The 15,718-nt window shown below is 39.0% G+C and overlaps 1 protein-coding gene across 1 annotated transcript; it reads right to left on the bottom strand.

The window, feature by feature from the left end:
• Positions 1–6,734: 6,734 nt before the first annotated feature.
• Positions 6,735–15,491, bottom strand: LOC139456982 (uncharacterized). Its single transcript, XM_071238443.1, has 4 exons — positions 15,410–15,491; positions 13,915–13,962; positions 7,443–7,769; positions 6,735–7,066 (listed from the first exon to the last, which is right to left on the bottom strand). Exons 1-4 carry the CDS (start codon positions 15,489–15,491, stop codon positions 6,735–6,737), a joined length of 789 nt encoding a protein of 262 aa, XP_071094544.1.
• Positions 15,492–15,718: the final 227 nt, after the last annotated feature.

Raw genomic sequence — 15,718 nt, 5'->3', positions numbered from 1 at the left:
AAATGGTCTAACTTCCTCATAGTCAGAGCTACTGGCACATGGTGGCTGCATGTGATAGAGGGCCGAGCCTGAGCCATCTGTGTCCTCAATGACAGCGTATTCGTCAACCCCCTCCTGTTCATGTGGGCCATGCGCAGTCTGGGCAGGTGTAAGATACGACTGACGAAACCTGTGAACAAAGAAACAACATTTCCTGTACATTTTCATACAATGCATGACTATATTCTGACATAAAACTGATGCATTAATGAACATATTTTCATAAAAAAATGTCATCATGTACCAAAAAAAATCTTCTTTCTTACTGCCTCATCACTTAGAAATCACAAATTCTACTTCCTGACTCAATCTACCTGCACATCCATACCTTAGTCACAAGTAAGAATAGTACAAACAAATATGTCATATAGCCAACAGGACCTACCTGACAGACCAGTATTCTGTAACAAAGGAAGAAACAATTTTGATGTTATATAAGACCATATGCCTGCGATCTATATAGTTTATTCATAGGCTGGGACATTTAATTAAACTCTTGCAAAGGACGTATGAATCAATCCAACCTACATAACCGAACTGCAGTGCAGATTCGTCCGCCTCTTTATTACTTCCACATGAATGGGGGCGGTCGGGTAGCCTGGTGGTTAAAGCGTTCGCTCGTCACGCAGAAGACCCGGGTTCGATTACCGACATGGATACAATGTGTGAAACCCATTTCTGGTGTCCCCCGCCGTAATATTGCTAGAATATTGCTAAAAGCGGTGTAAAACCAAACTCAGTCACTCACATCCACATGAGTTTAGCAGAGTGACATAACACGTGGCTACTGGTTGTTGTGATGCATTAGTTTTTAAATAACACTTTCTTCCTAGTCGATTAAGTAGTTGCAATGTAGAGTACAGCGTTGCGTCACTCATCGGAGGCGAGGCATGATCTTATTTCGAATGTTCGTGGGATTCACCAAGGGGTCCTGCATCACTTCGGGCCATGATATAACTAACACATTGCTTAAAACGGCGTGAAACACAACTCAGTCACCATTCCTATTTCACCCAGGTTTCAATCTCACCTCTGATACGCTCCAGTCGAATGAGGAATATGGTGGCAAGAAGGATCAATGATATGGCTACTATCGAACACCCAACGACAACAGCCACATCAGGGGAGCTTCTCTCTGGAACTGACAACGAGTAACAGTATCAGTTTGATGAGTTTTGTAGCTAAGTCTGACGTGTACGTTTACGAACAAAACAAAATTCTCAGTGAAGTGAAAAAAATTACGGATGTATTATATACTAAAATACCAATGTATGTAACAGGCGAAAGCATCATCAGGAATATTTATAATAATTATGATCTCTGGTTTGGCTTCAACAGAATTATTCTTTTTATCTAGTAATCAATGAATATATGAGTGATTTTTTTTATTTCCTCCAAAGTTGAAACATAGGCAAATACATTATTGGCAGTACATTATTATATTACTTGAGTATATACAATGAAAGCATGTGAACAGTGTTCATGAATGACAATTTACAATGTACAATTTGTGAACATTACTGAGTGAGTGAGTGGGTATGGTTTTACGCCGCCTTTAGCAATATTCCAGCAATATCACGGCGAGGGACACCAGAAATGGGCTTCACACATTGTATTCATGTCGGGAATCGAACCCGGTCAAAATAATGTGGCAATTATAGTCATAGCTATTACAATGTTTACATTCTTTCCACACCTTTGCTCTTGATCTGAATTTAATACAAAAGTTGTAGGGGTTGTCTTAAATGTGAATAGAGATGCATTATATTACATGCATGTGTAAACGTGTATGAATGTAATGCTATCACGAGAGATCTGGTCTCTGCTCTAAGTGAGAAATAGGCGAATCTGTTGGGTGCCTTTTTTCGGAGCTTCGATGGCGAGCAAAGATTGGTTTTACTGTTAAAAAAAAATAAAAAATTTTTTAAATGATTCATCTTTTCTTCTCTTCATGTTTGGAATTGTTATTTATATTCTTGACTATAAGTAACGGACACAATTAATGAAAGATATTTTATATGACATTTAATATGAACTATTTACAATTTATATGAAATAAGGGGCATGAGTTGCCTAATAACCTGAAGTACAGCAACACAAGATCACTCGTAGCTGAAATACTTTGACAGGCAATTGTAAAAACTACAATGCACACACTCATTGATATAATATGTGTTCTGTTTTGTGATTGGCTTTTCACACGTTACGACTCAACTTATTTCACTGGACGTATCACTTCATATATCATTTATAGAACTATTCCACAAATTGATAGCCACGTGAGGATTCCGGGTTAGAATTGTTTCCCAGCAACCTTTGCTTGTCGTCAGAGGCTACTGAATGAAAGGTGGGGTCCCGTTGATGCATGTCATCGTATCTCAATTGTGTGGATCCGATGCTTATGATGTCAATCACCGGATTCTCTGGATTAGTGCTGAAGTTGCAACAAACAAGCAGGCTACGTAATTGTGCATTGTCGAGATACATTTCTGTCTTTGTTAGCTGGCTACATTCAGGCTTGAAAGTGTCAGCATTTAGCACTCTGGTAATTCTATGACTGCTAGCGGAACACATATTCTCGAGAATATGAAGCACGAAAACTTATATGGAATGTATAAAAAGCAGATACGTTTTAATTGGCATATTAGAAAGCTACTTTTGTCAATGAATGGCCAGTAGATATTTATCAGTGTACATTTTACCCATGTGGGAAATCTAACAATCGTCACGCCGAAGACCCGGGTTTGATTCCCCACATGGTCAATGTGTTATGCCCATTTACTCCATTTAACCTACCTGGCCAGTCAATGACCTGATATAAAGCCTTATGAAGCTACTTGGCTTTTCAATGACATGTTATATAATGAACATATTTGGTCATTCAATGACACGATATATATAATGAACCTTGGCCTTCAAATATAATGTATTTCCTTGGCTATGTAATGGCATAGAGAGACAGACAGTTTATTCAATGAAAAGGCCATAGGCCCATACCCCAGACAATGTTAGATTGCATGACCTGTGCATGCCAATATGTAATATACAACATCACAGTTTTCAGTTAAAAACCATTCAGTCAAATATGTTACACTTTGAGACGTTTATATTGTTTAAGATATATACTTCTTACAGCTGAATAATAACATACACAATACAGCAATACTTGAAATTCATCTTCAATAACAAATCTACCATTTTCTATACACTATTTGCATAGTCGTTAATTGAATTGGACATTTGTGTATCTCACAAAATCGACTGCAAATTTAGACCTGCTACATCTGAAACGAGTCCTACATATCTCTGATGTACTGGAATGGGGAGTGTAAGATTTTTCAACATTTAACAGGGATTTATAATGTTTACAATAAACGGTATCAGATATACTATTTATAGAACTACACCTTAAATGTTGAATGTATCAAATAGGTTTTGTTTAAAAAGATGAATGAATATCTGCATTTTGCCAACATAATGTGTTAATCGATAAGTATCCAAATACTAATTTGAAGAGAAAATGTTCAATATGAGTAGCCCATGTAGTTTGACGAGAATCGTCCAGTGATTTGAGCATTATATAGCATCGGCGAGGTAGTCTATGATCATCCAAAGGCAGGATCCTGCGCCAGTATATGATGGGGAGAGGTTATATCACACTCTCACAAAACTGTACAACTTCAATAATTTTACAAAATGAGGTGACACGATAACAAACTATAGGTACAATCATAGCATCAACTATCTTCAATAAATCTTGACCATTACCAGCATTCTATTGCTGTCTATATAATGTCATACTAGCTTTGTTACTTTGTAAAAGTTGGTGTTTCAGTCCAAACAAGTTTGGGCAGGAACCCAATACTCAAATATCTATACAATGACACAGTTTCATAAACTTTCCACTTTTCATTACAGAGGACAGGTCCGCCATTTCTGAATACCATAACTTGAGTATACTTCAAGTTTACCTTCATACTTTAGGTATTGCAATGACATACTATATGAGAAACCTACATGGCTACCTGTTGAGCCTACGTGCTATTGTCCGTTCATGACGATGTTATGAGGGACTTTGAGTCTTGTGGTGCCATTAGCGGACGCACAATTGCAAATGAATATTACAAGCTACACAATACAACCTTTGCACAACACGCAGGTCATAATATAACCCATGTGTTAAACAACGGATTACAAACATTCCACTCTACACTTCTATACTTACCCATACCAGGCGGTGTCATGACGGCGTTTGAGTCTTTGACGTCATGACCTGAAATAATGTTATTGTAAATGAACATAATATATTAACTTCTTTATGCACCAATCGTATTATAAGCCTCACTTTTACACATTGCAAACACCACTCGCAAGGCACCTCATGGAACTATATACTACATTCACATGAAACATGCAACGGGTACTACATATTCACCTTTATAAGTTACAGCCTACTATTTACATCAACTTTCGAGAGAATGCATTCCCATGTTAAATATATCAACAACTGTATAGTAACACTATTGTGGTCATTGGTAAAGTACATGTACAACAGCCTGACATCAAGCAGTTTACGATCATCACTGACATGGTGTATCTCTGTGATGGGATGATATTAAGATTATGTACCGAGTGCAATCTGAACGTTATTTCAAGAGGGACATAAACTTCAATATCAAATTATAGCAGTGTAATGTTCTGTCTGTTAATACAGATGTAAATTGAAGAGAAATAACAAAAAAAATTCAGTATCCTCTCTACATCGAAAGGTCAAGATTATAATATATGCTGTAACCAAACCGGGAGTCACTAGTTCCATGGCATTAAACAAGATAATTTCTAGTTTACACAATATGGTTATATGTGTTTAAAAAATGAGACACCTTGGTAGTATTCAAACAATACAGTCGTCCTTTACCATAACTGAGAAAACGCTAGTAAAAGACATTAATTCCCAGGTGCATGGTCGGCAATGTCGCGAGCTGAAAACGACCAAATATCAAGGACTATGCGATGTGGTTAATAGTCACTTGTGGTTTTACATTCTGTGTTTGATGTTCATCACAGATCATTCACATGAGCGCGAAACTATTTGAGATTGGAGTTAGTTGCCAGCAGGGATTAGCAGCAACCTTCCCAGCATCCCAGGTTTCATGATGAAATACTATGTTATCGGTAACAGTGGTGCTAAGCAAAACATAACTGGATAATTTGACACTTGCTTAATTACCAAATGACGCAGCTATATTTTTTTAACATTTGTCTTTGCTAAAGATAAAAGGTATTTCACAAACTTCAAACAATTTATATCAAGTTTATGTTCCGATGACAAACTGAAAATTATTTGTAGAGGGACATACATTTCATATCAATTTGAAGCGAGTGTATTTTTCTATTTATTACCACAGATGTACTTTTAAGAGGGAACTGCATAGGAAAGGGTTTTCCTTCCATATCACGAAGAAAGGCCTTTTCACCGCTATTGTGCCTTTTACTGGATAATCAAACTGGATATTCGAGATATTTACATTTTGGAAGTAAAATACCGTCCAGAGTAGAGATAAGCTTTTATATTTCGATAGTTAACAGCAGAATAGTTGACTCAGTACCTATAACGCTGGTTGTTATTGTGAACGTAAGAGATACGTACTTGAGACGATCAAATCGTGTGTACACTGAGTCATTTTGTAGATCTTGGTTGCACTTTTCTCTATCCTGCAGCTGTATCTCCCAGCATCAGCTAGTGTAACATTGTAGAGACGAAAGACATAGGTGCTGGTGTTATGGGAGGTAACAACCTCTACCATCCTGGTTCTGAGCCAGTACTTAGGAAGAATGTAGACCTTATTGGAATCCACAGCCATCAACTTATCCCCACTAGGTGTCATGATGTAGAATTCATATTGATAGCGAGGCATCATCCAGGCTACCATGGCATGATCACCTTCACGCACTTGTGTGTAGTTTGGGACTTCTTGCATCCTTGCTGTAACATATACATGTCCCATCCACACTACTTAAGATAACCATGTGCATGTATGAGTAAAAGCGTACTGGCATGAGCGCGGGATCGTCATTTTATGTTGAAAGCGTACTGTGTAAGCTGCTAAATCAGACGCAATATGAATAATACTGGGAGGCAAGCATTAAATACACATCTCAGTTGTTATACACATGTATTCATAAGTGTAATATTTTAAATAGATATGTATTGAGATAAATTAAGAACTAAAGTGGAATTCATCTATAACAGGATGATTAGATAGAAAACTGTATTAAGTTTATGGACTGAGATATGTGAAAAGGACGCAAATTTCTTGTTTTTTTGTATAACCACGAGTCTGGCTATTAGATAACAGCACGAGTGTGTGGATCATGTATTGTGACACATGATAGCTGTGTGCCGTTTATTTAGAAATCCTTAATTATGCCATGTTGTTTTCAGAAAGTAATACTTAACATGTGGATTTAGCCTTCAATTATGCGTACTTTTTTTAATTATAATAATTCTATACAACGAATAAACGAACGTGTGAAGAATCAATTTGAAGAAGAAGAACAAATTCGGCCATGTAAGACATTTCCGTATGTGTGTTATAGTCAATAACCTATAATCATAAAGATCTTCAGTTGAACTGTATTAAAATACATATGATACAATATGGCTACTTGTTTCTTATGTTGGAGTGGTTTAGTCACTTACGTTTGGTTGACATTCCAAATTCTTCGCTCCAGTCAGTTTGAACATTCCATCCCACTATTTCAGCTTTACACGTGTATCTGCCTCTGTCATCATCCTGTCCTACATCACTGACGGCCAGAGCGCTCTTGTGGTAGAAATAGTCTCCATGTAACTTCGAAACTGCCAAAGGAAGTCTTCCCATGTTTACCTGTTCGACTTCATTCTGCCTCCAACTCCAAGTAATTGATGTTTGTAAGTCCCCTTTCACGGCGACGTAACATGTCAGCGTGACAATTTTATCGGCTTCAACTGTCTGAGCGGCGACGATGTAGGGATCCGCAATATCTGTTCATAAATATAATGTATGGCAATTGGTAAAGGCACAATGCAAGGATCGTTACAGGGGCCTAAGCGCATATTTGAGTAAAACTAAATAGCATACTCATCATTTCTAAATGAAAATATACACACGTCACAGAACATTTTTCCAACAAGTAATAAGACAAATGCGCTGGCAAAATGTATGTTCGATAGGGCATGAGGACATGAGAATCCCTCTGATGGCATGGTATTTGATAGATTCTGGAAAAGGTATATTTTGATGATTTTGTAAGTGAATATCAAAATGAGATGGCCAGTAGTTTTGATTTCAGAGAACTTGTTTCAACTACATTTGTCTCATTTATCTGTTATTGTACTCATAGTATTAAACCATACGCACATTTTACAAATAGCCGTTGACCACAGTCGTTCAATCTTGACCCGGTCGAGCCTGGTGACCCTCTGTGACATCTGTACTCTGCACTGTCTGGCCAGTCCACATTATACAGCTCGAAGCTGAACATCCCAGATCCTGACGAATTCATTCTCCCGGTGAATGTTGCTCTGGACTTGTATCTGTCAGTGACGTTCACTTGATTGTAGTTAGTTATGTGGAACAGAGATTTCGAAGATAACCGTCGCACTGTAAATTCTCTGAGTCCAGGTCGGGGTAATTTCCACGACAGAAAGGCAGTACTCCCAAGGCGAGTATATGCAGGCGACGCAGCTGAAATAATACAATGCATGGTAAAACACACCCGAAGAAAACCAGGAAGCAGTAGTTCTGCCTGCGTTGTGTAGCAGATACAACTGAAGGTCACGGTGCCAGTCATCTCTGATCAGTTGGCCGATCATTGACAGGTGATTATAAAGATGTGTCCAATAGATACTAAGGTCAATTGATAAATTGCTGTAGACTGTCACTGTAGTCTAAACACGGATCGAGTCGAAACTACGATAGTTTGGATGTGCATTTGTTCACAAGGATGGGTCGTAGCGAGGATATTCGTGAACGATGATGCAATAAAACTCTCTGACATTTCTTAATGTATGCAACAATCCTGAGTTCAAGGTTAAGGGTGTAAATGATCAGAAGATATCAATAAAGCGGCAAAACTTTTTCCATATCCAAAAAAAATCCCTGTATAAAGCAGAGTCTACGATTCCGATTATATCACGAGCTTCTGTTTATGAATCACTCTCAAGTAGTAATGATACAAGATCGTCGCGACCAGCGGCACCCTCACAAACACATGCAAAGGAAAGTCAGTTATTCGCCTAAAACAAAGCAGAAACATATGGTACAAGTCAAAATAGGGAATTGCATCGGACATAAGTTTTGTCACTGGTGGGTCAAATTTGGAAATGTCCTCCACATGTCTACTATAAAACTTTTTGAAAGCTTTACTGAGGCCTAGAATGTTGTAATCTTGATCAAACAACTTCTGAGCAAGAGTCGCATGACGCTCTTTGAAATCGTGGCACAAAGAACATGCTTTGTTGTATCTCAAATGTTGTGAAATTTAAACGCCAAATGCTGGAACTGCTGGAATATTACTCGACATTGAAGGGAAAGTTGACTATTGGGAAGTGGAAGACATCCCTCTTGTCATACAGTCTTGTGGAGAGTGTATTGTCACCCTGAATCTTTATGCAGAGATCTAAATATGAAACGGATGAGGTGGTCTCACTGGTCTCCTTTATTTCTTGTTCAAGTGGGTAAATCAGTGGAAGGGAATGGGCTATTTGATTGTCATTGTGTATTTGTGCTATCCCCCAGGAATGTGAAAATAGTCCGTCAGTGTTTACGTCATTTCGAGAAAACAGTCTCAAGAAAAACGTATGAACGTTATACTGTGTCGTCCATACACTTATGAACGTCAGTTTCGCGATCATGTGACCGACTTCTCGCCCAATGGAAAAGCCGTATATCGTTTAAACTTCACATTACAAATCATACAGCTTTAAACTGTCATTTAGTAAAATAGAAAAACGGTACCCATGACTTGAATTTCTTTTAAATGGATGCTTGTAGCTGAAATCAGTTTGCGCTGAATGAACACACGATTTGCCGTGCCGTGTGTAGTCGCGATGGCACATTTAAGTATTCTGACATTTCAAAGTGAGGCATGTTAACGTTGTTTCCTCGCAAAATATATATGTTCTGATAAAACTTAGGTTCGATTTCCCCAATTCTTCAGCGCTCGCTATTTTTAGTTCATGTGGATGGTATGATATGTATGGGGAAGTGATGCTGTGGTATGTTTACATTTTGCATAATTAGTTTCATAAACATTTCAGAGGCATGTATATAACATGCTTATTGCGTAATTATATTGAAAATTCTTTAAAAATCATTGGTAATAAAATATATAATGTACACAGTAAATATTATTAGTGCGATATATTTACGATCCCAAAACACAGAAATGTTACAACTTTTTTGTAGTTAGTCATTTCGAACATCCGATTTGGAAGCCACAAAGATATTTATGATGCGATTTTAGATTGAAATAGTTATATTAAGTAATTAACAAGCATTGACATTATATATGCTTGAAAGAAGTGTGGAAGATGAAAGCAGATGTCATCCGAAGTTTACAGAGAAAAGAACCTTTAGGAAAGGACATTTAGGCAAGATGTTGGCACCTCCATGTACATATTCAGTTTTTTGTGTCGTTTTAATCAAACCAAAGCATTTACTTTGATAAACGATTTCGTTATCGCAACTTAAGTAAACCTACACGGCCAGTGGACATTAATTTTTAGGAATAAGCCTCCATATGATAACATACCTAAACGTGAAAGCGAGGTAAGTAGTAATGTAACAAAATCACTCACGTGTAGCCCCCGTCCAGCAGTCTGTCACTGTACTGCAGACAACACAAAGTACACACCACAACGAGGGTCGCATTGTGAGAGGTTTATCCAAGTGTAATATGTCAAAGCACCGTCCAAACTAAGTCATCCTAGTTTGTCGAATTTGTATTCACTCATGCTTATTTCAACACGGTTTTTACAACGTTATGATTCAAAGCCGTTTTCCGCCAATGTTGTTTCGATTACCGTAACGTGACTATACAAGCGTGAACAGAATGTTCTTCCTCCCTATAAATGATTCACGACCAAAGTTTCACACATCAGAACTGAATTCAATTTATTGTTAGTCCTAAGATGCAGCTAAATGGGATCGGGTGTACAGGATCGTGGATTGGATGACCCAGCGTCATTGTACACGACGGCGTTGGACGTTGCTCATGATATCAATCACTGGTTCCTCCGACTATATCTGACCATATCTTATCAACATCGGCCTACCCTGCACCAATCAGACACCTGTAAAACACACTCATTCACATTACTATCTTACTGATACCAACAGAACACTTTCTGTGATTATTAGAAACCTTTGCTAAAACAGTCACTTGTCCGAATCCGACAATAGCGTAAGCACATGTAATGCAGTCGGAACAAGTCATTACTTATCAGGGGATGTGGGACAGCCTTGTGGATAAAGCGTTCGCTCGTCACAAAGACCTGAGTTCCATTCCCCACGTGGGTACAGTGTGTGAAGACCATTTCTGGTATCCAAAGTCGTGATGTTGCTGGAATACTGCTAAAAACGGCGTAAAACATTACTCACTCACTACTTATTCTCTTAAACCTGACCTTATTAGTGTTGAATACATGCCAACTGATGCTATATTAACTAAATAAAATATCTAGTTTAGGAACAATCATCTATGCATTTGTGTAATTATTATTTGTGACTCCCAATTAGAGTTATCACCTTGGGGCAGGAGTTATCGCCACGGGGCAATAGTTATCACCACGGGGCAGGAGTTATCAGCACGGGGCAGGAGTTATCACCATGGAGCAGGAGTTATCACCATGGAGCAGACGTTATCACCATGGGGCGGGGGTTATCACCATGGGGAAGGAGTTATCACCTCGGGGCAGGAGTTATCACCTTGACTCAGTCCTCCACTTTCCATCCAGTTTCACATGTGATCTCGCACTTCCCCGTGTTCAGTTACTGTTACTATGAAAATTGTTTCAACAGTGTGTGTATAATGTAGGTTGGCGGTATGTGTGTTTCTGTCTTGCGAGGACGACTTCTGCTGTTAGTAACATGCCACTCAGACAAGCAATGAGGTTTTTTTCTGAGAATTCGTTGGACGCTAACTCGCAACCTATTGATTGCTAGCCCGACTGCTAACCGTAGCTACGTTCACACTGTTAAATTTGCTAATTTTCTGGATGACATGAAACAGGACATGTTTTAATGTCATAAAACATTTGAATGGGTTACGAAGATCATATTCCAGCTGGGGTTAATTCTCAAAAATACGTTAATCATATTAATGAATATAAGGCTTCTTTGTACGTGACTTCGAGTGACTCATTTTAACGGCCCATCAGCATGACGTGGGAGGAAATCCCGAGGCGATGCAGGTCTCACACTTTCCCCACTGTGGTGAAACCAACGAGCACGGATGTGGTGCAAACCTTAACAAATATTCATGGCGAGCCAAGATTTGTACACAGAATGACAGCATTCTGCCAAGGCTAAGCGACACAACTCTGCATAGGACATTTTGGCGTCTTGGACGAAAGGGCCACCCTGCCCCTGCTGCATAATGAACACGAGAAATTGTTTCAAAGCCAAAATTTATTTTAAACTAATTACACAGCTGTAATGTGAATAGGAAATTAAATAAAGTTCGTGGAATGCATAACAAAAGCGTTCTCATTTGGGATATGTACATCAGGTCACTGACATGATCTTTATAAGAGATACATACTGCTATCTCTACATACATCTCCAACACTACATACATAACATAAGCCATGGTTACACATTATCGACAGCGTTCTGTTGTTGTTCGGCATCTCTGTATGGGGGACCACTCCCACACTACATACATAACATAAGCGATGGTTACACCTTATCGACATCATTCTGTTGTTGTTCGGCATCTCTGTATGGGGGACCACTCCCATACTACATACATAACATAAGCCATGGTTACACCTTATCGACGGCGTTCTGTTGTTGTTCGGCATCTCTGTATGGGGGACCACTCCCATACTATAAACATAACATATAGGAACCATAACCTCAATACTATCAATTACTGAGACGTACTATTGACCACCTTTTGCTTGGCCAACTCGTCATAGTATACTAGATGTGTGACGTTGCACGACGGTAACAGTTCCGTAGATATGTTCCTCCGTGTCACACGTCCGATCACTGTTCTCGTTCCGAGGCAGAGGCATCATACTACAAGGAACAGCCGCCGTATGTATCCTCATGACGGTCACACCATCCGGCGCACATTGTCCTGCTCCAGCGCTGTTTGGTTGCCATGGTAGCTCATCTTCTTCTCCACTACACACGTCCGTGTTACTTCTCCCATCGTCTTCATGCCGTGACCTCTTGCACTGAATACAGAAAGAACGCCTTCAACAGAAATAAGCATTGATGTACAGACTGGCATTCTGGTGCCAGATAGACAAACAAGGGAAACAGTAAAACCTATTGTTCGTGTAACAATTTCAAACACAAAATATGTGTGTGTGTCTGTGTGTGTGTGTGTGTGTGTGTGTGTGTGTGTGTGTGTGTGTGTGTGTGTGTGTGTGTCTGTGTGTGTGTCTGTGTGTGTCTGTGTGTGTCTGTGTGTGTGTGGCTGCTTGTACTAGTCCGGACTGATGCCGATTTATAGTGCTAGCTCACTGAGATACCATGCCGTATTTCAACATGAATACACCACTCAGACACAGTATACTGACTCCGAGCCGACCAGTCCTTGTTTTAGCCCCTTAATGCCGAGCGCCAGACAGGGTAACAACAAGTACCATCTTTTAACGTCTTTTGGTATGACGCGGCCGGGGATCGAACCCCGGATCTTCCGTTCTCCGGGCGGATGCTCTACCAGCAGACCACGGAAGTGGTCTTCCAGTGTAGGAGTTACAGGTACTTATTCCGAATAGATGATCTCCAAAGAATACATGCGATCAAAGTGTGGTCTTACCGTTTGATAACAAATACAAAATGAGAACCGCTACCAGGATTCCTATAAGAACGGCATATCCATCTTTAATAAAAAAATAACAATTTCTTTATATATACAATTAACTGGTCGTTGAGAAGAATTGCAGTCGAGTGTTCACCACATGATTGGCAGGGAAAACGTTTTTATGAGGCCTTATAACCATGGCCTAAGCATGTGCAGTATAATATTGATATCGATATACCATTGACAGTAGTTATGATTCTGGATATAAAATCCGACAATGCCATGTCCATACTCATAAGAAATCATTCGATTGCGACTATATCATAAGCAATTTTTGTTTATATAATCAGCATGTCAGATAGTGATGGTTGCAGGTATTCGCGAAAAGGTAAGCACTGGTAGCACCGTCATAAACACATGCAAAGGAAAGTCAGTTTGGCTCTTCTTGTAACTGATGAGACATATTTTGAAACGTCCCCCGCCTGTCTGCCATACCAATCGTAGAAAAGTTCACTCAGGTCTTGAATCACTTCATATAACCAAGTACATACTAAGCACTACACAGTGTATATTACACGTTGAAAAACGTATACTCCCCGAGTATACACTGTATACAGAGTAACTATAGACATGTTTGCACTGTTTCACCTGTATCTGCACTACATATGACAAGGTACAGTATACACAAGTCGAGTATGTAGACTTACATCAACTTGTGGATTCTACACGGGCCATGAATAGCACAGTCTACACGATACACGATTTACACTAAATACAGGTGACAGTATAATCTGTGTACGAACAATGAATTGCAACTTTTTCCACTCTACACCATTCTTATATATTTACACTTATTCGGCGATGTCATAACTGGCTTTGTTCCTGTGGCGTTATGACCTGAAATGTATTGAATGTTATATACTAAACTACACTATGCATCAATATATTACACTCCTTATTTTTAAACATTACAAAAACAAAACTCACAAAACACCTATTACTAGTATATAACTATTACATCCAGAATGCATGCATTCAACAACTCGCAAAAGACAAAAAAAAAGTACGTACCTTAACAAACTACAGCCTATCTACTATTTATATCAACTTTTTCTAAGAGAATACATTCTTATGTTAAATATTTTGACATACTTACATTGACACTATTGTAGTCACTGCCTAATTAAGAAGCCTACATTATTTTCTATTAACATGATTTGCCTTTGCTGAGGGTGATATGCGCAAATAAGGTCATCAGAATGTGACGTCATATAATCGCATTGATGACGACTTCCTTAGTGCATGATGTTATGTAAAATCATTCTAACAATAGAATATCTGAACTGATGCCTTTATATGGGATAAGGAAACCCACATTAGTCTTCAGTTTCTTACAAAAACATATGAGTCGGAAATTGCCAAATTAATTCACTTGGGTCGAGTAGTCCCTACTTCCTCGTTGCTCGTAGGCTCTTCTCTAAGTAGTGGTGTAAGTAGCGGGTATTGTAATTATGTAGCAACACAGTGTAGTCAGGCTGTGATTTATCCGGATTTATTTCTCATCAATAAGCTGTCATACATTAAATGCATAACTGACTCATGTTACAAAAAGGGAAAACTCCACAATTTTCACCTGTTGACTTGGTTGTGATATGAACATAAGTGTTCAGAAGCATATAGACACTTCTAAATCCTTCACTTCCTCAGCCAAATACCATTGTAAATTTATATTAAAGGTCCTTTACAACCTTGATTAGATTACTACTAATTGCTGGTAATCAAATTGTGCAAACACAAACACTTTATTTATACACAAATAATGAGTGAGTAAGTGAGTGAGTTGGGTTTAACGCCGCTTTTAACTGTATTCCAGTTTTATCACGGCGTGTCAGCTTAATGTGGGAGGAAAGCCCGAAGTGATGCAGGTCTCAGACGTTTACCACTTCGGTGAAACCCACGAGCACGGGTATGGTGCCGGCAAACCTAGAAACATAATCGGGGCGAACCGGGATTCGAACCCACAATCATAGGTTTCTGGCGTGCCCAAGGGAGACTCTGCACAGCGAATCGCGGCGCCTTAGACGACTGGGCCACCCGTGACCCCTACACAAATAATGAAATCAGGGATGTGTATATTTCATGGACAATCAAGAATACTGACTGATAACTTCAAAGGCTCAAAGTACATCTGTAATGATAAATATTTTTCTCTCACTGGTAAACAAACACAAGAAAGTACGGGCTGAATGAAGGTGTCAGATATTGCTATATTTATATAGGGGCTGGCTGGTACGAATAAATTGCAGATAGGAATATAAACACAAAATAACATAAGTGTACTCACTCGCAGCGGTAGTGTTAAGTCCTCGGGTGGGACTATTATTGCACAAGACCACAAAACACAGTGCAGCACGCCAGAAATACATGTTTAATATTATACTTGCAATATGCACGACATCTGGTCTATTAGGCTTGGATGTACCATCATATCACACATCGCCCTCGTGGTCCCTTACTCGCGAGACCTCTGTGCAGGTCAAACGGTTTATGCGTAGTTCGAGAATTAAAGTAAAATAATTTCCGCTTACACAACCGCTCGCCGCGACAGTTCAAAGTGTCTGATAGTAATAAAAAAGATATTATTAAAGGAGAC

This window comes from Haliotis cracherodii, unplaced genomic scaffold (assembly GCF_022045235.1).
Source record: "Haliotis cracherodii isolate W230 unplaced genomic scaffold, xgHalCrac1.p SCAF_12, whole genome shotgun sequence".
Classification (NCBI taxonomy): Eukaryota; Metazoa; Mollusca; class Gastropoda; order Lepetellida; family Haliotidae; genus Haliotis; species Haliotis cracherodii.
This window is presented reverse-complemented; position numbering and strand designations above follow the sequence as displayed.